The sequence below is a fragment of the Electrophorus electricus genome, chromosome 12 (genome assembly GCF_013358815.1).
Source record: "Electrophorus electricus isolate fEleEle1 chromosome 12, fEleEle1.pri, whole genome shotgun sequence".
NCBI lineage: Eukaryota > Metazoa > Chordata > Actinopteri > Gymnotiformes > Gymnotidae > Electrophorus > Electrophorus electricus.
Genome location: NC_049546.1, coordinates 7,623,461 through 7,643,594, shown reverse-complemented (window position 1 = coordinate 7,643,594; position 20,134 = coordinate 7,623,461). Strand labels below are relative to the sequence as shown.

Here is a 20,134-nt window from a genome sequence, read left to right as displayed (position 1 = left end):
GGATAATTGATTGTATTTAAACATTTTCTTGTCATTCTAACGATGGGCATCATGTGTAAATCCTAAATCCATAAACCATCAACTGAAACAAGAACTGTTGTTGCTAACTGGTGTTAGTTACATCTTTCCCTATACTTACTAGCCTTCTTGTGTAATATTTCCATGTAATTCTGCATATACAAGTACTTTCTAGCAGTGTGTTCTAATGTCGGTCATATCCGGGAGGGGGTGTTGGAACACCAATCAGGAAGCAGCAAAGATGGTAGGCTACAGAATGAGAATTTGACTGAGAATGTGAAGGAGTTTTGTTGGATGATTGATTGTGTGATAAATTGGAAGATTTGGAAAACACGATGTGAGATGATTATTGAGCAATGTATAATACCTGCAGAAACAGTGTTTAAACAGATCGTGTGTGAGTCAAAAAGATTGAAGACGATTGATATGAGAGGAAAAAAGAAATTTCCCTGGACTCTTTTGGACATATAAATGGATGATGTATACCTAATTTACAGATGTAAATTGTATTGTTAATTGTTAATGTATAGAGTGAAGGTAGTCTGGGTCTTCCGGTGGATATTGTTTGTGAGTTTTTTGTGATGGAGTGTTTGTATTGAATTGAATTTTCTTAATAAAGTCAATTTAAAAATGGAAAAAAAAGAAACATCTCTGGCAGGTAGATGAAACATGGAGAGGACTACAGGCAGGCCTCAGAAACTGCGATTCTGGTCTCTTTTTTTGTGTGTGTATGCCTGTTTTCACACCAGAAAAAGCCACTGCACACACAAGGGCAGATGTGGCCAAAAGCTGCTTCTGTTTTTACTCCATTGTTAAACAGTTTCTCGTCATGCAAATTTCCAACAGGAATAAGATGGGAAATAATCTCAAAAGGAATCTAGTTGCAGTTTTGCAAATGGAGACCCTGCAAGATCCCGAGTTCTTGCAAAATAATACTATGTGACTAAGAACTCTAATGACACATCGTCTTTAGATGTGAGAGGTTGTCAGACTCTGGTCTTTTAAATGGCTTTTAAGAGTATTCCGAGTTTTCTAGTGTATGGTTAGCATTAGGTGAGTTATTTCGAGAAGAGGAGGAGCATGTGACCTCAGAAAACATTAAAGTGGTTCTTAAGTTCCGCTATTGAGCCAAGGGTGTGAATTCTTTTGCTAAGACTAGAATTGGTTTAGACTGGTTCACGGTAAGTATCTCACAGCTACTTGTTTTTATTTTACAAATTGAATGGCATGTGTTGGTGCTCATATTTGATCTGTAAGCACATATATTGCACAGATATTAGAATTCGCTGTCGTTGGTGAATGTTTGGTGGTTTGAGATCTGTTGACTTGCTCGGACTCGTTTTTCCTAAGTGTATTGAGTAAGAACGAGAAGCAAAGCAAATTCCAAAGAAGTTTAACGACTTTCAGGCTTATCTTTGTTAATGTCGTTTTGTTTAGAAGAGACAATTGTATATATTTGTGATGGGCAAGTATTTTATGTGGTGAAGCTACACAGAATGGAGTATACTGTTAAACATTCGTAACTTTTGTCTGATGTCAAAAGTGGAGTTAGGATCTAGTCAAACGGGTGTAATTAATTCTTTCTATACCGAGCATTTAGTTCTTTTGCTGTTACAGCTGTCATTCTGTCTTGACCAAGATTAAAACTTAGATTTTCAACAACTTTTTCAAAACATTTTTAAAAGGCATACGGTTTGTGTCTTGTGCCAGTTCAAGAAGCAACATTCATCAAGTCACACAGATGGAATAAAAAGGGTTAAACAAAATATCAGGAACTGAATAAAGTAAAAACTTCAGGCCAGGGGGGTTTAAGAGGGATTGTGTTAACGTCCTCCTAAAATATATAACTGAATGAATGACTCATTAGTTAGTGGCCTAAAAATAAATGCTCTAAAATGATTCATTTTATTTGTATTATTTGAAATTGTTGAAGCCTTTTTAAAGGCCAGCACAACTAAATGTTCCCTAATGGAGTGCAAAACATTAATCAAGAGTTTCTTGTTTATCTTTGTGCATTGAATGCTAACAAAAACAAAAAGCTTTCAGAATACATTGACTCAAAACAGTGAGGCATATGTGAAAATCAATGCTTAAAAAAAAGCCTCAACTGTTTCCCCCCAAAAAAACAGTGCTTGCAGCAATGATGCAAATAGCAGCATAAATGAATAATAAAAATAAATATTTTGTGTTTTGCTAAAAGCTTTGGAGAAAACGTTTGTGAGGTCATCAATACATTCACAAAAAAAATGTTAATTATGTTTCAGTGTATAGTTGTTTTAAAGCTACGTTTTTAGAAATCATTGGGATTGCTGACATTTCTCGCTTGAGACATATTTTGCTGAATTGTACCTGACTCATCTTTGTGGATGGGTTTTATTTGCTGCAGCAGCCATGGACATCATAGACCCAATCCTGGGAATAGCAGAGAAGCTATACGCCCTATGTGAGGAGGTAAAAGCCAACAAACAGCGTTGTAGGCGGCTGGCCAAGCGTGTGGCTTCGCTGGCTGACGTGGTCAGAGCTGTTCAGTGCCACGGTCTGGGCAGGCAGCCAGAGCTGGTGCAGAGGGGCCTGCAGGAGCTCAAACTCACCCTGGAGGTGGCAGAGAAGGTGGTCTGCAAATACACCTCGTCCACTTACCTGAGACGCATTGTTAAAGCGCACAACCTGGGCGATGAGTTTGAGACTCTTAACGAGCGTCTAAACGACGCTGCGCAGCTGCTCTCGCTGGCTTTGCAGGTAGAGCAGAGGGAGGTAATAGAGAAAGTCTTTGACAACGCAAAAAGGAAGAAGGAGGATGTCAAGGATAGGACATCCGACTATGAGGAACTCCAAACTTGTGAGTCTCTACAGGCCATGGAACTGCTACATACGATCCAAAATAAATATTACTCAAAATGCTCTTTCTCAGTTTATGAAGTAAGTAGTGTACAGTTTCTGAACGGGTAAATGTTGTGGTGTTTAATGCTTAGCACTCCAGACATTGGCAAAGGAGACACAAGGGACCAAAGAGAGTGTGAATGCTGTTTACGATACAGTCAACCAAACTAACAAAGATGTTAAGGACATCAAATGCATCCTGGAATCTTGTAAGTGTAAAAGTGAAATGAAACACAATATTTGCTTTGGATGTCACCTTTAGTTTGGTTCATGATAATGTGGTTGTCAAGTGTTGTTGGTTCACTGGGCAAACCGGTATGCTAAATGTCTTAAATAAAATAAGTGAGTGCCTTTTTGAATGTAGGATGTGAATGTGTGACAGTGAGAAAACCCAACATCCCTCTGCTGGACATTAGAGAGATCGGACCTGGGGAGCTGACCTATGATGTTCCTATCAAGCTAATCATGAAGTCTTGTAATTCTGAGGTATTCAAAGGAGAGTACAACAAGTTCACTGTGGCCATCAAGAGATATACATATCCAGTGAACACCAGCCCAAGGTAGGCGATTAGTCCCAGTGTATATGCTTTTTCTCCACACACATACACTCTTTATCAGTATTTCCCTTGAAGTCTGTTATTTTCATGATTTAACCAAAATTGCACTTACCTTTACTCGTATAAGGGCCTCATTCTATGAGTAATTGGCAAAGCACTTTTGTAAGTCACTCTGGATAAAATGCACACCTGCTTATGCCGTAAAAGTGCTTCCAACACGGAGTAGCTTGCAGTGGTCCTGCCATGGTCTGACTGAATTCCTTCACTCTGCCCAGCCAAATAAGGAGCATTTTTAATAAGGAGGTGGAGACTATGAAGCGATTTGAATCGCCTCACATCCTGAGAATGTTTGGGATCTGCGTCCAGAATGAAAATGGTATGTTACTACCGGAAAGTCCTCCTACCCATTTAACTTTAGTTCGTTTAAAAAAAATTAAAAATTAAAAAAAAAGTTCATTCTGTATGTTTTGCTTTACTACCATTAGTTGCTCCAGCATGGATGACTCTTGTCAAGTTTTTTTGTACAGCTCTTGTTAGACAGCATGATCTTTCACATGAGCATTAATATGATACCAAAACAAGCTTGTCTTTTGCTTGCCATTTTAACAACCCACCCATTATCTCTTTTTTTTGTCCTTTTGCGTATATGTTGCAGGACTAACCCCAAACTATCTGATAGTAATGGAGTACTGTGAGAAGGGCAGCCTGAGGCAGGTGCTTGACAGCACCAGAAAGCTGCCCTGGTACAGAAAGATGGGAATGTGTCTGGATGCAGCCCAAGGCCTTTACAGGTCCAGACTTGCTTCTGCTGCTGATCACAGCTTCTTGGCCCTATTCTCCTTTTAGGGCAACCTCTTCAGTTAGGGCCTGCCTGAGCGCTGGGGTCAAAGGAACCAGTTTTATTCCTGCCCTTGCAACAGACCTTATGGCACTAATCCATACAGAGATACTTATACTGCCTTCTCCCACTGCAGGCTGCACCAGTCAGAGGAGAAGTTTAAGGTGCATGGGTGCATCACCAGCAGCAAGTTTCTAGTGGCAGCTGGTTACAGAGTGAAGGTATCTTTCTCCAGTGGGTTATTTTCCCTGTTATATCGTGACTGCGTTCACATTGTCAGCTTTAATGATTCAAGGGAAATCATCATCATCATCTTTTGCATCTTGTTTGAATTCAACCCTGAGAAGGATGTGTACTGGAAAAGTTCATTTAGATGATCAAGACTCTGTGTTTTAATAAGATGATTTCGTACAATATCCTCACAGTTATTTATTATAATCTGGTTCGTGAGTATTAGGGACACTTCCTAAACATGGCTTTGTGTGTGTGTTTATGGGTGGGTATGTGTATGTCTTTGAAGCTGGGAGGTTTTGAGCTGGCCAAAACAGAAACATCCCTGAAGAGGAACACGAATAAGAACAGCAGTTCATCCATTTACGTTTCTCCACAACAGCTCCAAAACGTCAATCATCCCTATGACAAGGCCTGTGAAATCTACAGGTCAGGAAACTGTCTCCATGGCAACTGAGGAAACAGTGCAGTAATTGTTTAGAGTAGTGATTTGTATACTTTCTTTCCAGTTTTGGCATTGTCCTGTGGGAGATTGCAACACAGTTGGTCCCTTTTAAAGGCATGTAGCACAGACAACATTGTTCATCTTTTGTTCACCATTTATGAAAATTCCTAAGTATCAAAATTCTTTGTCTTTTTTTTTTATGGTTTCCTGGATATACATAAATATTAATGAACATGACAATGTGTCATTTAAATTTAACTTCAGTACTTTCAGCGTCTCCTATTCACCATGTTCTGCATCCAGATTGCTCCACCCAGAGTATCCACGAGAAGGTGTGTCAAAAGAAAATGATGGAGCCACTCCCGAATGACTGTCCTGATCACCTCAGAGAGCTGATAAATGCTTGCCGCTCATACGATCCATTCTACAGGCCTAACGCTGGAGGTACAGTGCATCACTGGCACAAACTTTCACCTGAGTTCTAGTGTTTGCTGCAAGGTAACGTCAGTGATGTAGTGACATCAGCATGGTGATAAAGAAAAGGAAGTATGTAGTAAAGTGCAGGTAGTTGCCATGGGTACGTGTGTGTGTGTGTGTGTGTGTGTGTGTGTGTGTGTGTGTGTGTGTGAGAGAGAGAGAGAGAGAGAGAGAGAGGGGAAAACAGATCTTGGATCATCATTCTTATTTTAAGAAATTACATGCTAATAGAAAATGGCACCTGAACTGAGCAGAAGTGTAACCACATTTGTTCCTTATGAAGTTTGCCTTCAACAAACAGCTGTGCGTTTTCTTTGCGCAGTCTTGGTGGACAAGCTACGTAAACTGGCTGAGCAGTATGAAGACGAATAAAGCCAAGACACCATTTACTCTCTGCTCAGCCACACAGGCTGAAGCTAATCAGATTGTCTACATGTATTCAAGCTCATGACACAGAACTTTACTGAGGACATCTTTGTTTGATGTTCAATCTTTTATTCACTGAGCCCTCATTTTTGTTTCACTGTAATTTTGTCTTTGTACCTCAGGAGGTATGGTTTACTGGACACCAGTTAAGCCCAATATGAACTGAAATATGTAAGTCAATAGCAATTTCCTGCAAGAAATTCTTTATGCAATTTTTATCTCTTATAGAGGCGCATTTCTATAAACAAATGGTGAACCATGCACTTTTTAGGACAAGAAAGCTGTAACCCTACTTAAATGTAAAGACGTTTGTTGCCTTATTTTTTTCCCCCCGATTTGTTTGGCCAGCCATACATCTTTGTTTAAATGTACTTGAATTCAAATTCAATTGTGTGCCCCAAAACATTTCGCATTAAAGTTACAATATCTTTGTGTTTGTGAAGTGTAATATTCATGGTGCACCGTTCTCTTTTAACAAGGAGTGGTAAATGGCCCAATTTTAGCGGGCCAGCGAAGAAAAAGACGCAGTAAGGTTAGAGTTGTCAGTCACGCGTGCACAAGAAACGGTTGTCTACACTGAAACCCAGCAGGTGGCAGTAAAAGACTATTTTTAGAGCTTAAGTTTCAACAAGTATCCGTCCTTTCATCCGCAACCTGTCACTTGGAACCTTATCATGAATGGGGAAAAGGCACGAATGAATGTGTGGATGGTTTATAGAGGGACGTGTAAAAACCTAACGAGCACCTTGCTTTCTAAGCATGGCATCAAAGAAAAGTGAAACCGTAGACGAGCTCTCTGAGGACGACAGCACGCGTGACTGCGTGAAAAGTGAGCAAATTTCAAAGGCATTATTGTGGTCAGTAATTCTCTCCGCCCTCTTCGAAACAATGCGTGGAGACTGCGAGCTTGTTTTTCCTTGTAATGCTGCTGGACCAAAATGAACTCCCTAAAATGAATTGACTGAGGTTTCAAACCTGTATATGTTTAAGAAAAATAGACAACACAACTGTAGTCGATTCAATGGAAAATGATCAATAGGAAGACAAGGTAGCTAGCGCAGCCATGGAAAGGACGGGTAAGTGATCAAAGGGAACTTCATAAAATCTTCCGGCGCAGTTAAAACTATAGTTCGTCGCTGGTCAGTTTTAACCCTGGAACTTCTTTTTGTGTAGTCAAACCTCTTAGAATCTGTCATATTTTAACCTATTCGTGTCGTATTATCTTAAATCAGTTGTATACAAGTAGTCGTTTTAGTGCTTTTGAATATAGCTAGACAATGTAGACTCAGTTCTTCGGGACTAGTCTCATAATAAATTCATAGACTTGCTGTGAAAATATTTCAGAATGAGACAATGTAGTCTCCTTGTTCAAAGCAGATGCTTGTTATTTTGTCTAAAGTAGCTTGCCTTGTCTTGATGAGATATAAAATGTGTTCTCTCGGAATGAATACACGGTTTAGTTTATTTATGTTTGGCGTTTATCAGACGCTCTTATCCAGAGCGACTTACAAAGTGGTTTGTCATTAACAACGTAGAATGTATCCTAGCCAGTACAGTAGGTTAGAGATCAGATACCATTGAACTAGAATACTGTTGAAATACAGGGGTCAGTGCTGATGCCTAGAAGTGTAAAACATGTATAAACTCTCTCAGGCATTGTATAAATACAATAATAAACAATCTCAGACTATACGTGCTAGAGTTTCGGTTACCCAACAGGTGCAGGATCAGTGGTCATTCTAAATATTCCACAAATAGATGAGTCTTCAGTCTGCGTTTAAAGACTGCAGGGAACTCTACTGTCTTCCGTGAGACTTCCATGGTGTTTCAAACTGAGCCGTACTTGAGGTTTGAAGCACTCGAGTTACTGATCGGGCTTTGACCATTGCCATCATGTATAGAGGGGCTGGTCATTTTTGGCTTTGTAGGCGAGCTTCAAGGTTTTAAATCTGATGCTTCCAGCACCTGCTGGACCTCTACAACTTGTCCAGAATGCAGCAACACGACTGGTCTTCAGTCTTCCGATGTTCACACGCCACTCCCCTGGAGCGCAGCAGGGGAGTGGCGTGTGAACATCGGAAGACTGAAGACCAGTCGTGTTGCTGCATTCTGGACAAGTTGTAGAGGTCTGATGACTCGTAGAGGAAGACAAGCAAGTAGCGAGTTGCAGTAGTCTAGCTTTGAGATGACAAGAGACTGCACAAGCACCTGGGCAGCTTATATATTGTATATTCCACTATGTCAAGTGTACAGAGTACATAGGCATATGAAAAACAAACTATTCAAATGTACAGTTTTTTTATGATTAGAAAACTTAGCATGTCTACAAAGCTACTGTTTGTGTAGTTCCTTTTTGCAGAGTTTGCATTCAAATGATCCTTTTCTAGACAAACATGCATTTTCTATCAGACAGAAAAAAAGTTGTACATGAGTGTTTTTTCTAATAGAAAAAATCAACAATAGATAAACTGCAATCACAAACCACTTTGTTAGAAATAAGTGTCTTGTAAATAAACACACTGGCCCCTTTCGGAACAGCTGTGTTGTTATGCAATCTATAAGTATACATTTGCTGACTATAGTCCTGACTGTTGGCATGCATGGCTCATCAGTTGGATTACCCTCATTAGTCACTAGTTTGTGACCACAGGACCACGTGATATTATATGGGTGGTGAACCAGTCTCATCACAGGAGTAAACACTGACATGGTAGTGGCATGGTAGAAAGTGTTGCACTGGTATAAATGTATTGGGGACATGTTTGTTGCTTGGCTGGCAAGTGTACGCTGGAGAAGCAAGTATTTTTTTCAATGGTCTCACAGAAGTAAACAGTGTGCTTTGTACTATGCCATAACTGTAAATATGTATTCTGTAAAAATCTTTGTTACTAACACTATTAGTAAATTTTACATGACCTTCTTGTTGTTTGCTGCATATCATGTTTGTTTGCCTGTGCTAGGCCATGGAAGAGGTGTACAGAAGCCACCTGTGGCCCCTAAACCGAAGGTTGTTCCACCTCCAAGACATATGCAGCATCCTGTTGCTGTAAAACCTGCATTCAAGCAAGAGGTTTCCCAGCTACAAAAGCATGCTGCGAGACCTTTTTATGCACCTAAACCTTGTCTTTATGCAGTTCCCTTAGAGTCCAAACCCCTCACTTCGAGAGGTATGCATCAAATACATTTTAAGTCTTGGCAAGTGGATTTACTGGATAACACAAATGGACATCTTCCAGAATACAAAAATCCTGAACAAGATTATGACATTCCAATAAGTGTTTGTGCTGAAGGGAAATGTCATGACTGCTCACCTAAGGACAACAGCAAAAGACTCACCCAACATGAAATATGTACTAAAAGATATGTGAACAGCAAAGCAGAGAATTCTAGAAACCCTGCTGTCCGAAAAAGGAACAATCAACACACAACTCTGGGAATTAAGGGTCAATCTCATAAACACCCTGTACAAAACTCCACCAGTGCACTGCCTGCGCGAGCAATAGTAATTCATGACAAAGTTCCCGCAGCTGGGACATCTTACGAGAATGTCCCAATAGCTAATGGGTCAGTAATAGCTATTCAGAGTGTACTTCAGAGCAGTGCTAATGGTACTCATGTTGTTTCAATGAAGGAGAGTGTGCCAGTTCTGTCTCACAAGAAAGAAGGCACCACAGTTGCTCCCATAAAACTTCCTGCCAGTGAGAACACATCCCCAAGTGGAGTTGCTGAAATTCAGTGTGATGATATGAGACTGCCAATATCTTATCCAGACTGGAAGTCTGTTTTGTCAGAACAGAGGCAGACACAGCATGTGCACCTAGCTGGACTCTCTCAGATCACAGGCAAGAAGGAGTGCATGAGCGTGCAAGATGTTTACAAAAATGAGCATTCAGTGGATGAAGAACCTAATATGAAGATATACAAATGTCAGTGTCCCACAGCAATGAATCTACCCAAGCAACCAAAGCCTAATAGTTTTGCAGCAAAGCAAGTCCATTATCAAAACAAAGGAAATGTCTCTACTGCATCAAAGTTGGTAGTTAAACCCTATCAAGACATTGTGTCAAACATCACAAAATGGGAATCTAATAACAGCACAACCAAAAACCCAACAGGCAAAAAGCCTAGAACTAAAATGCAGGCCAAGGCCAAATCTTTTTCCCCAGCAGACATCAATCACCCTAATGTCCAGAAAAAGACATCTTCCCAGAAGATAATGGCACTTGACCTTTCCATGAAAACGTTGCCCATGTTTGATGAGCAAACAGTGGATGAGGACTGGCACTGGCATGCTAGCAGGAACCAAAATGGAACTTGCACTCAGGTCTCACTGTACAGATCACACGAAGTCAAGGTGCAAGGCAAAGACTTGTTATACAAGCAAGCATTCTCAGTTCCATCACATGCCATTGAGCAGAGTGTAGATGAAGAAACTAATCTGGTGGGAGTAGGAAATGCTTTAGAAGAATACCATATATATGAGGATATTCCAGACTATGTAAATGTTCCTTCTCTTAGTAGTGAATATATACAGATGCAACAACCTACCACAATCCAGCAAGGACACTTATCCAATACAGAGGAGGACGTATATGAAAAATTTGATGTTCCTGGTGAATTCATTAACACCACAGTAGACCAAAATTATACTGAGAGGTAAGTGGTTCTTAATTTCTAATAGAGAGCTGTATACACAGGGGTCAGTGGTACTTGTCTAGTAATCAGAAGGTTGCCATTTCAAGTCCCACCACTGTTTGGCCTCTGAGCAAAACCCTTAACCCTCAATGGATCAAGTTGTGTTCAGTCAGAATTGTAAGTCACTTTGCATAAAAGCATCAGCTAAATGCCAAAAATGTAAGTGGTAATGTTGGTGTAAAATACTGTCAGTAAGTGAAACCCTGTCCTCCTTTAACAAAGAGTAGTCAGGACCCAGCTAACAAATTTTAGGTTTATTGTTTTGGGCTATATTTATTTGATTACCCATTTTGATACTTGAGGGCTGTCCACAAATACATACCTTACAAGGACATAAAGGAAATGTTTGTCACCTCACAGACAAAGGTGGAAACATGCCAGTTATTTGTTGTCACACCCATCTGATGGGGAATGAGTGATTGGCAGTGTTTAGTTCCCATTTGACCTAAATCTTACTTTGTTTAGCCGGCTGCTCATGTGGTGGTGACAAAAATGAATAAAGACAAAAAGAAATGTTAAACCTTTAGACTTTCTCATAGAGGTTCTATGAGTTGATATATTCCTGAATAATATTAATTCATTATAGTATCTGCTGAACTGACTAAAATACCTCTCATACCAGGCTCTATGAACAGGTCATGGCTCCAGCATGAGGAAGCTTGTAGTTAAGATGAACTGTTTCTAAAGTCTAGTTTTTCCTCTTTATAGATTTTTTGTTCAGCACAGTTCTTTGGTTCCTGCATTGTCTGAAATATGCCTTTGCTTTACTATTTGTTATCCTTGCTGCAGTTCCAGAATCTGCTTGTCTCCTTATATTCCCATCAGGAATGTGTATGAAGATGTGGAAAGCTCAGATGATACTGACTCAGAGGGGGAAACTGCTAACAGCTCAGAAGAAGACAATAACAGTTCAGATTATGGCAATGGGGAGTATCAGGTGCTGTGGTTTTACTGTACCTGCATTATACTTTATGCTACACTATAATACACTATAATTCTCTGTGTTCTGCTGTGTAACTGTCTCTAAGTTCTGAATTTTGAAATACACCTGACATGCACAGAGTTGCAAAGGTTTGCAACAGTGTCATCTGCTGTTTTGACTTTGACTTTATTTCAGAATGATGTTAAGAGGACCAAGTTGTTCCACATAGCTAAAGAGATCATGACTTCGGAGAAAGTGTGAGTCTCTGCATGCTCAACAGGACAACTGTATGAACAATTCAGTATTCAATTCAGGCTAATGCTTTTTGTGTTCTCCTTGGCAGGTTTGTTGACGTGTTGAAGCTTCTAAATATTGTAAGTGTGTTGTAGGCACTGCTGACTATACATTTTGTCACATTCTCCTGTTTTCCTAAGCGATTTATAATTTTTTTCTGTGATTATATGAAGCCAGGCAAGGTTATGTCTCTGGCAGATAACGTGACTGGTGTGGACCATGCATGCAGGGCAGTCACAGGAACCTTTTCCCCTCTGCTTGACACAGACCACTTGACACTTTACTGTCTAAAAATTCTTCTTACAAGCAAATAGTTTGCTAGCAACTGAGTATGGGCACAATATAAAGTGGGAAATTATTGAAAGCCCTAGTCAAGTATCTCTGTATTGTAAGTCTTCAGTGAAGTATGGAAAGTCCAAACCTATTAAGTGTATAATATGTGAAGGGACAGGGAAATTAAAAGATTTACTAGATATTCTACTACACACTTGCTCGGAAATGTGAAAGGGATCCTGGGTGTTTCTACTCAAGTGAAAGTTATCCAGTCAAGGACAGAATGTAAAACTAAAGGTTTTGTTTGCTGATTGTTGTTGTTGTTGTTTTGTTTTTGTGTTCATTTTTTATTAAGATTATAAATATTTTATAAATATTATAAATATTGTTTATATAAGATTACAAATATTATTTTTATAAAGATTTAAAGGCCTGACATATTTATAAGCTGTGAATTATCTTATTGCATTTAACCACAACTAAATTAAACTTTACTATGAGAAGACTTATTAGTTTGAATGACTTAAGCTATATTTTACATACTATATATTTCACATTATGTAGCAAATGAGGAGTGGACACAGCAAGACCAGTTATTCAGGGGGGTTTTTTTTGTTTTTTTTTTTAAGTGTTTGCTAAAAAAAAATACAAGAGGCGGAGTTTTGATACACATGTAATCAGCTGAATCTCATTTGATATAAAACCTTATCCAAGACGGTTGTTTTTAAAATAAAAGGTAATTAACCTAAACTGGCGTCTTATCCAGAAATTGTGGATACCAGTCAGGACATGAGCAAAATATAAGTAGTTCTCAATTTTGATATGTTACTACATCTGGCAGTGAAAATGAAGAATACAGAGGTATATAGAATTTAGAAATCTAGTTATAAAGAAGTGAAACCAGAGCTACTTGGGATCCTTAAACGTATCTGAATGTACAGTAATAAAGTAGATATTCTTTGGCACTCCTCATTGCCAAATATGTATTTCCAGTTCACCTTGTGTCACATGCTGCTTTTTCTTAACATGCGTGTGCTTTGCAGAGCTTCCGGGATGCAGTGCTGAAGGCATCCTTCCAGTTGGGCAAACCTGTGATTGAGGAGCGTGTTCTCAACCAGATCCTCTCCTCACTTCCACAGCTCTATGAACTGAACTGTGACCTCCTTCGTGAGCTGGATGACCGCATGGCCCACTGGTACAGGAACCTGCCAGCTATTTTAGTTTTTTCACTTAAAAGAGGCTTACATTACATCTGATTAAATTTCTCACAACTGTGTCCTTTCTGGATTAGGAATGAGAACTCTGGTGTAGCTGATATATTTTTAAAGAAAGGGCCGTATCTGAAAATGTACACCAGTTACATTTGTGAGTTTGACAAGAATGTGGCCCTACTGGAGGAACAATGCAAAAAGAACCCAGCATTTGCAAAAGTAGTTCGGGAATTTGAGGTAGTGACTCAGACTCAACTTGTTCTTCTTCCTTACATATTGAGTTTGGTAGCTCTGTTATTGTGCTTTGCACATTTGTCTGTGCCCACACTTGTATATGTATATATGCAAGAGTGCATGTAATTGTATGTATATGCTTCCCTTTTCTTTGTGATGTGGTGTGGCGTTGCACTGAGCAGAACTATTACAACTTCAACAAAATGCCTATACATCATAATAACACTGAGCAGTTTGTACTGCATAATGTATTTTACATGGGACTTAAGGCATGTTTGTGACTGCTTAGCACCATCAGTCTTAGATTCTCATTCTCTCTCTCTCTCTGTCTCTCTCTCTCTCTCTCTCTCTCTCTCTCTCTCTCTCTCTCTCTGTAATGTAGAGCAGTCCCTGCTGTGCTAATCTAGCATTGAAACACTACATGCTGAAGCCCATTCAGAGGCTTCCTCAGTACCAGCTCCTCCTATCAGGTCAGTAAAGTGCTTTGAGTTGCAGTATTTCCCATTCATTCATTGATTTAGCAAGCACAGACCGCACTGTAAGTGAATGAATATCAGGTTTAAGGAGTAGAAGGGTTCAGGGTGGTTTCTGATTTGTGATAGATGGCCATACCCCACTTTATCCATAACAGCAAGCAATAGGCAGAGGAGCCAAAGAGCTGCAGGGAGGAGAAGGAAAGGTGGTGGTACACCAAAATGTTGTCCCAGAGATGGAGGCGAAGTCTGGGATATATGTAGGAAGTTAACTTGGTGGAAGTCATTTCAGACACAAGCATTCTCCTGAACCTCAGTTATTATAGAACTCCATTTAATAGTTATTTAATAGAGCTCCATTCAAAGTGGCAGTTGTATATAATCAGTTGAGGCTCCAGAGTGGTCCGCAGCCTGTGCATAGAGACAGAAACACAATCTTGTATGAGCTCAGAAAGAAAGCTAAAGTAAACCTTTACAGACAACATGCACATATTTCCTTCACATCATCAACTCGAATTTGAGAGGGAAAAGTCAGAGTTGTGAGATGGGTGTTCCTACTCCATATGTTTTAAACATTTAGGTACAGCACAATATGGTGATTTCACAAGCTGCTTTCACCTGACAAGGAAGGAAATCCATCTTTTAAATTGCCCCTATTGAATGAATATTCGAAGAGAATCATTTTGTTTGACTTTGTCATTTTTTCCTCTGCAGATTATTTAAAGAATCTTAATGAAAACTCTCCAGATTACAAAAACACAAAAGGTGAAAACAAAATCTTTCATGCTGCACCAAGATGAAGTTTTTTTTTTTTAGCATGGACTCACATTTACTTAGGAGACATGATCAAAGCACCAGGGCACTAGGCTTGTGAGAATGATTATATGTAACAACCACACATAACAATTTCCTGCCTTCTTCCAGCTGCCCTGAGCATAGTAAAGGGAGTAACAAACCATGCTAATGAAAGCATGAAACAAGGGGTAAGAAAATGATGGATCAGCAATTTGCTGATGATGTGTTTTGCTAGTGAGATGACGCTGCAAATGTCCATGTCTCAATTTTGCAGGATAACTTTCAGAAACTGATGCAAGTCCAGTGCAGGCTCACAGGACAGCATGAGATTGTGCAGCCTGGCAGGGTAAAATACCAGCCTAAACGGCCTTCCTGAAACATGATCTAGGGAAATACTTCCCCTAGGCCTGTTCTGATAATGGATACAGGTGCCTGTAGGAGTATGTATCTTTGTAAAAATGGAGGAAATAAATGGTTTAGCAAGTGGCTCAGGTATATATTAAAGCCTTATTTTGGCTGCAGTTGGGACCACAGAAAGGTCTGCGTGCTGATGGATTACGAAAGCTTTAAACAACACTGTCAAAATCTAAAATAAAGTTTAGGTTTTTTTCTTCCAGGTGTTACTAAAGGAGGGAACCTTGATGAAACTCTCTAGAAAGGTCATGCAACCAATAATGCTCTTTTTAGTAAGTGGCACCAAGATATAACTTTAATTTTCTTTGAAATATAGGACTGTATTAATTAATGTGAATTTTAAATAAGTTCTGTTCAAGGCTGTAGGAGTTAAATGTGATATACATCATATAAATTCTTTAGTGCTAATGTTTATTCTCAAAGACGACAAACATTTTTTTGGATTATATCTTACTATTTTAAATAATGGACATTTATTATAGATTTTTAAAATCATTTATTATTATTATTAATTTTTTTCCCCTCACTGTTGTGCAGTTTAATGACACTCTGCTGTATACCACATCAGTCCAGTCAGGCCAATACAAATTGAAAAGTATGCTGTCATTAGCGGGGATGAAGGTGAGTTGTAGTGTGTGAATGGAGTACCCCCTATTGGTATTTTCCTCTGGGCTTTGAAAGAAGCACAGTTTTGGTATCTACTCGTATGAATTTGATATTTCTTTCCTGTCTAGATATAACTGTCTATTGAGGTGATCATTGTTTGTTTATTTGAGGTATTCGGTTGCTTTGAAATCTGATATTTTTAGGTCAGTAAACCCAGTCAAGAGGGTTATCAGAATGAACTGAACATTGAAAGTGTTGAACGCTCATTTATTTTGTCTGCTAGGTAAGAATTCAGATTCTTCTCTTGAAATGTACTATACACATTAGTGTCATAAAAATAACTGCACTGAACTTCTAGGTAAATGATCATTTAGTGTTAAAACCTGTCTATGAATGCATTGTATTTCCCAGAATAGATTAACCTCAGTAATGGTGTACTGTACAGAATAACTCATGGGATAAAGTGCTAACTGACTTTTGTATGACATGTGGATTTCTTAAACAGTCAGCGCTCTCTTTATGCATACTGGCACAGGAATTTCATCAGACACCTCACTGCTCTGTTCCTTTCCCTCACAGTTCCCCAGCAAGTCGAGACGAGTGGCTGGAGGCCATCTCTGCTGCTATTGATGATTACGCCAAGAAAAAAATCTCCTTCAATTCAAGCAAAAGTCATGAAGAGGTCCTGTCATTGGCTCATAGTACCCATCAGCCATTTACGTGCTTCAGCAGCTCTATCATGACCTTTTCCCCAGTACTACTTAATAGGGAAAATGTTGCCAACGAGAAATGATGCATCATTTTGGATCTGAATTATGTTTTACACTAATAATTAAGCTTTATTAGATATGCAGGATTTCTAGCATTATCATTAGTGAGTTCAGTAGATCATCAAAATGCAAGAAATTACTTAATTTTGATGTCTCACAAAGTCAGGGACTTTCATTGGTAAGGACTTAAAAACTCAGGATCCATGATATTCCAATCACAGGGGGACAGAGATGGCCCAGACAGCACACTTCAGCTGGGGTCCAAAGCTCCTATCTGGATCCCCGACCTGCGGACCTCAATGTGTATGATCTGCACATGTGTGTTCACTCTAACCTGGAGGAGGCATCACTGCCGAGCCTGCGGCAAGGTGTGGTAGGCCTGAGCAGCTTGCAGGACTTGGGCCTGCTTACTTTTTTGATGAATATAAAGGTGGACTTTATTGTGCATGTCTCTGCATGTACTAGGTGGTATGTCAGGCCTGCTCTTCCAACAAGCACCCTCTGGAATACCTAAAAAATCAACCTGCAAGAGTGTGTGATCAGTGCTTAGAGATTCTGCAACAAAACAGCTCTGGTCTGACACCTTCATATCTATTCAGAGTTTATCTTAGTACATACTCTGCAATCTGTTTAACAATTAAATTCATCATTCTCTTTTATTGACAGTCTGTTCTTCTCATTTATTCACTTACTGCTTCTAAGGTAACCAGACACCAGGTTCTTTTCTATCTCCAAATGCCAAACCCTCCAGTACATTTCCCTTTAGAAGGCAGAAGAAGATCCCAGCAGCCCTGAAAGAGGTATGAAGTCTGGGAAAGTCCATCCCATCACCATATATTTTTAAAATTATTTTCACATGATCAGCCACAACATTAAAACCACTGGCAATGGCACTTGTCGAGGGGTGGGATACATTAAGCAGCGAGTGAACAGTCAGTTCAAGAAATTGATGATGTTAGCTGGAAAAATTGGCAGCTGTGAGGATCTGAGAGACTTTGACAAGGGTCAAATTGTGATGTCTTGACAAGTGAGTCAGAGCATCTCCAAAAGGGATGGTCTCGGGGTATTCTCAATATGCAGTGGTTAGTACCCATCAAAAGTGGATCAGTGAAAGATGTCCTAGGGAAGAGATGGCACCAAAATGCACTATGGGAAGAAGGCAAGTGGGTGGTTGCAGTGTGATGCTCTGGCCAATGTATGCTGGGGAAAAAACGAGTCCTGATATTCATGTTGATGTTACTAATAACATATACCATAGACCTACACGTTGTTGCAGACCAAGTATATCCATTCATGGGAATGATATTCCTTAATAGCAGTGGCCTCTTTCAGCTGGATAATGAGCCCTGCCACACTGCAAAAATTGTTCAGAAATAGTTTGAGGAACATAGAGTTGAAGGCCTGTAAATTCCCTAGATCTCAATCCAATTGAGTATCTGTTGGATGTGCTGGAAAAACGAGTCTGTTCAATGGAGGCCCCACCTCGCAACTTAAAGGACTTAAAGGAACTGCTGCTAATGTCTTGGTGCCAGATACTACAGGACACCTTCAGAGGTCTCATGGAGTCCATGTCTGAATGGGTCATAGCTGTTTTAGTGGCATGTGGGGGGTACAAAATACTAAGCATGTGGTTATAAAGTTATGGCTGACTGGTGTATATTTAATTCATTTTAGTGGCTCTTTTTAGAACTAAAAATGATTGACAATTCTGTGACTTGCAGTCTTGTCCTGTGGAAAGCTTGTACTGTACAATGTTTTTTTCTAATCCACCTGTTTTAACTGATCAAATTAAGCCCTTCTTGAGTTTGATCAACCCTGATTGAGCAGGGAAAACACTGAGACAATGTTGACATGAGCCTACATAGAAACTGAGAACCATTAGGTTCATTGGTTGCTTTATTAAATTATTAGTTGACTCTCGTATTTGCTGTATTATTGAAGGTTTCTGCAAACACAAATAAGCCATCCATGAGTGGCTATATGGAAAGAATGAAGGCCAATAAGAAACCGTGGAAGAGGCTCTGGTTTGTCATCAAGAATAAAGTGCTGTACACTTATGCTGCCAGTGAGGTAGGACACCATAGGACTAACCTGAGGACACGTTATGCTGGTTGTGATTATATGTATGGTAAAACAAATGCAGGGTTTTTTTTTTGTTGTTGTTTGTTTTTGTTTTGTTTTTTTAACTTCCTTATTAAGGTGTGCATTTTCATGACTGTTTAGGGTGTGTACCCTGTTTATTTATAGTTAGGCACATGTGTTCAAAGCAAAATCCCTTCAGTGTAATAAAGGTTTTCTTTCATTTAGGCTTCCATTAAGATCTGGCTACAGCATTGTTTTGCAGTGCTAACCTCGGCCCTACCACTGCTAATTTTCAAGAGATTGAGCATTAATTGAGTCATGTGTTGCCAAGGAACATCAGTCAGTGAGAGTGTAGATAGGCATATTATTAGCAAGGATGGCAAAATTATTTGTTTCCTTTTCGCAAAGTACTAGCCAAATGGGTATCTGCTCGGTCAAATGGACAGAGTTGGTCAGTTTTCTCCTCTCAGAAAACTGATCAGAAAGATGGCAGACTTTGCACACTTGAAGGTGTATACCAGCCTTCACGCACTGCTTACTGGGGACACTATGATGTGATAGCTGTTTGTAGCTGTTGCAGGATTTACCCCTAAGTAAAGGAGAAAACAAAATAAAAAAAAAAATGTTTGAAAAACCTCTGGGCAAAGTTCTATAGTTTAGTTTATTAAAGCTTATTTTTATCTTGTTTTATTCTTTCAATGCATCTTTCTATTATATGTCTTGTCTTTGGATCCCCTAGGATGTAGCAGCCCTAGAGAGTCTGCCTCTCCTTGGCTTCTCTCTCAGAGAAAAAGAGTCTGAATCCTTCCAGCAGTTTTGGCTTTACCACAAAGATGTGCTCTTTTACACCTTTAAGACAGATGATTCAATTATCTACCACAGGCAGGCCTACAGATTGTTTCATAAAGTAGTTGCTTTACATCAAAGCTTTCAGTAATGAATTTACTTAATTTATTGTAACCCATGGTTTGTGATATTTTCATCTACGCTTCTGTGTCATAGGTGGGTGGAAGCTTTCCGGGAAGCTATGGTCCTATAGCTTTCACAGCGATCTCGGTTATCGGATCCAGTTCCCGATGCAAAACACAAACGCTATGCTCAGTATTTAAGTATAAAGTAATTAATGGTTGAGTATATTCATGTTTCATTTTCTTGACACAAATCCAGAAATGTTGTGTTGTAAATTTAAGCTATTATTATTATTATTATTATTATTATTATTACTGTATAGTAGTGATCTGCAACTTTAAACTTTAGGATTCAGTATATGATCTAATTGACTAAGTTCTTCTTGTTAACATTTTCGGCCAGCTGTAATTGTTTAATATGTTTTGTAATATTTCAGGAAAATCTTTTATTTTAACTACATATTTTTATAGCACTTTATCCTCCCTTGTCTGCTGCATGGAATGGGTGGAGAGATACAAAAACATAACTTCCGAGTTATTGTTATAAGATAAATAAATGTAGTTTTCATACAGATGGTGTAGTCA

General features: G+C 39.2%; 2 protein-coding genes across 3 annotated transcripts; both read left to right on the top strand.

Annotated features, from left to right (window-relative positions):
• The first annotated feature begins 1,106 nt into the window (after window positions 1-1,106).
• On the top strand, window positions 1,107-6,298 carry LOC113585312 (mixed lineage kinase domain-like protein). 2 transcript variants are annotated; one of them, XM_027022729.2, is made up of 11 exons: window positions 1,107-1,199; window positions 2,408-2,857; window positions 2,991-3,107; window positions 3,281-3,458; window positions 3,731-3,831; window positions 4,111-4,246; window positions 4,430-4,514; window positions 4,814-4,953; window positions 5,034-5,083; window positions 5,273-5,413; window positions 5,769-6,298. In XM_027022729.2, exons 2-11 carry the CDS (start codon window positions 2,410-2,412, stop codon window positions 5,816-5,818), a joined length of 1,446 nt encoding a protein of 481 aa, XP_026878530.2. In that variant the 5' UTR covers window positions 1,107-1,199; window positions 2,408-2,409; the 3' UTR covers window positions 5,819-6,298. The 2 variants fall into 2 exon arrangements, with proteins under 2 accessions (XP_026878530.2, XP_026878528.2); XM_027022727.2 differs by having other exon boundaries at window positions 2,405-2,857.
• Window positions 6,299-6,563: 265 nt separating this feature from the next.
• LOC113585298 (FYVE, RhoGEF and PH domain-containing protein 6-like) lies at window positions 6,564-20,078 on the top strand. The gene is made up of 21 exons (XM_027022711.2): window positions 6,564-6,948; window positions 8,833-10,528; window positions 11,393-11,504; window positions 11,685-11,746; window positions 11,833-11,863; window positions 13,100-13,251; window positions 13,348-13,504; window positions 13,884-13,971; window positions 14,689-14,739; window positions 14,899-14,957; window positions 15,044-15,115; window positions 15,387-15,455; window positions 15,721-15,804; window positions 15,993-16,072; window positions 16,369-16,471; window positions 16,781-16,927; window positions 17,025-17,133; window positions 17,262-17,359; window positions 18,501-18,629; window positions 19,381-19,523; window positions 19,644-20,078. The coding sequence occupies exons 1-21, from the start codon at window positions 6,936-6,938 to the stop codon at window positions 19,678-19,680; spliced, it is 3,492 nt and encodes a 1,163-aa protein (XP_026878512.2). The 5' UTR covers window positions 6,564-6,935; the 3' UTR covers window positions 19,681-20,078.
• The last annotated feature ends 56 nt before the right edge of the window (window positions 20,079-20,134 follow it).

Bases quoted from the DNA above. Each gene is read 5' to 3' on its own strand.
- LOC113585312 (XM_027022729.2), top strand. From the start codon at position 2,410: ATGGACATCATAGACCCAATCCTGGGAATAGCAGAGAAGCTATACGCC. The intron at 3,459-3,730 runs GTAGGCGATTAG...CACTCTGCCCAG, and splicing joins CCAGTGAACACCAGCCCAAG to CCAAATAAGGAGCATTTTTA. The intron at 3,832-4,110 runs GTATGTTACTAC...TATATGTTGCAG, and splicing joins CTGCGTCCAGAATGAAAATG to GACTAACCCCAAACTATCTG.
- LOC113585298 (XM_027022711.2), top strand. The intron at 13,252-13,347 runs GTACAGGAACCT...TTTCTGGATTAG, and splicing joins GATGACCGCATGGCCCACTG to GAATGAGAACTCTGGTGTAG. The intron at 16,472-16,780 runs GTCCTGTCATTG...TTCCAATCACAG, and splicing joins CAAGCAAAAGTCATGAAGAG to GGGGACAGAGATGGCCCAGA.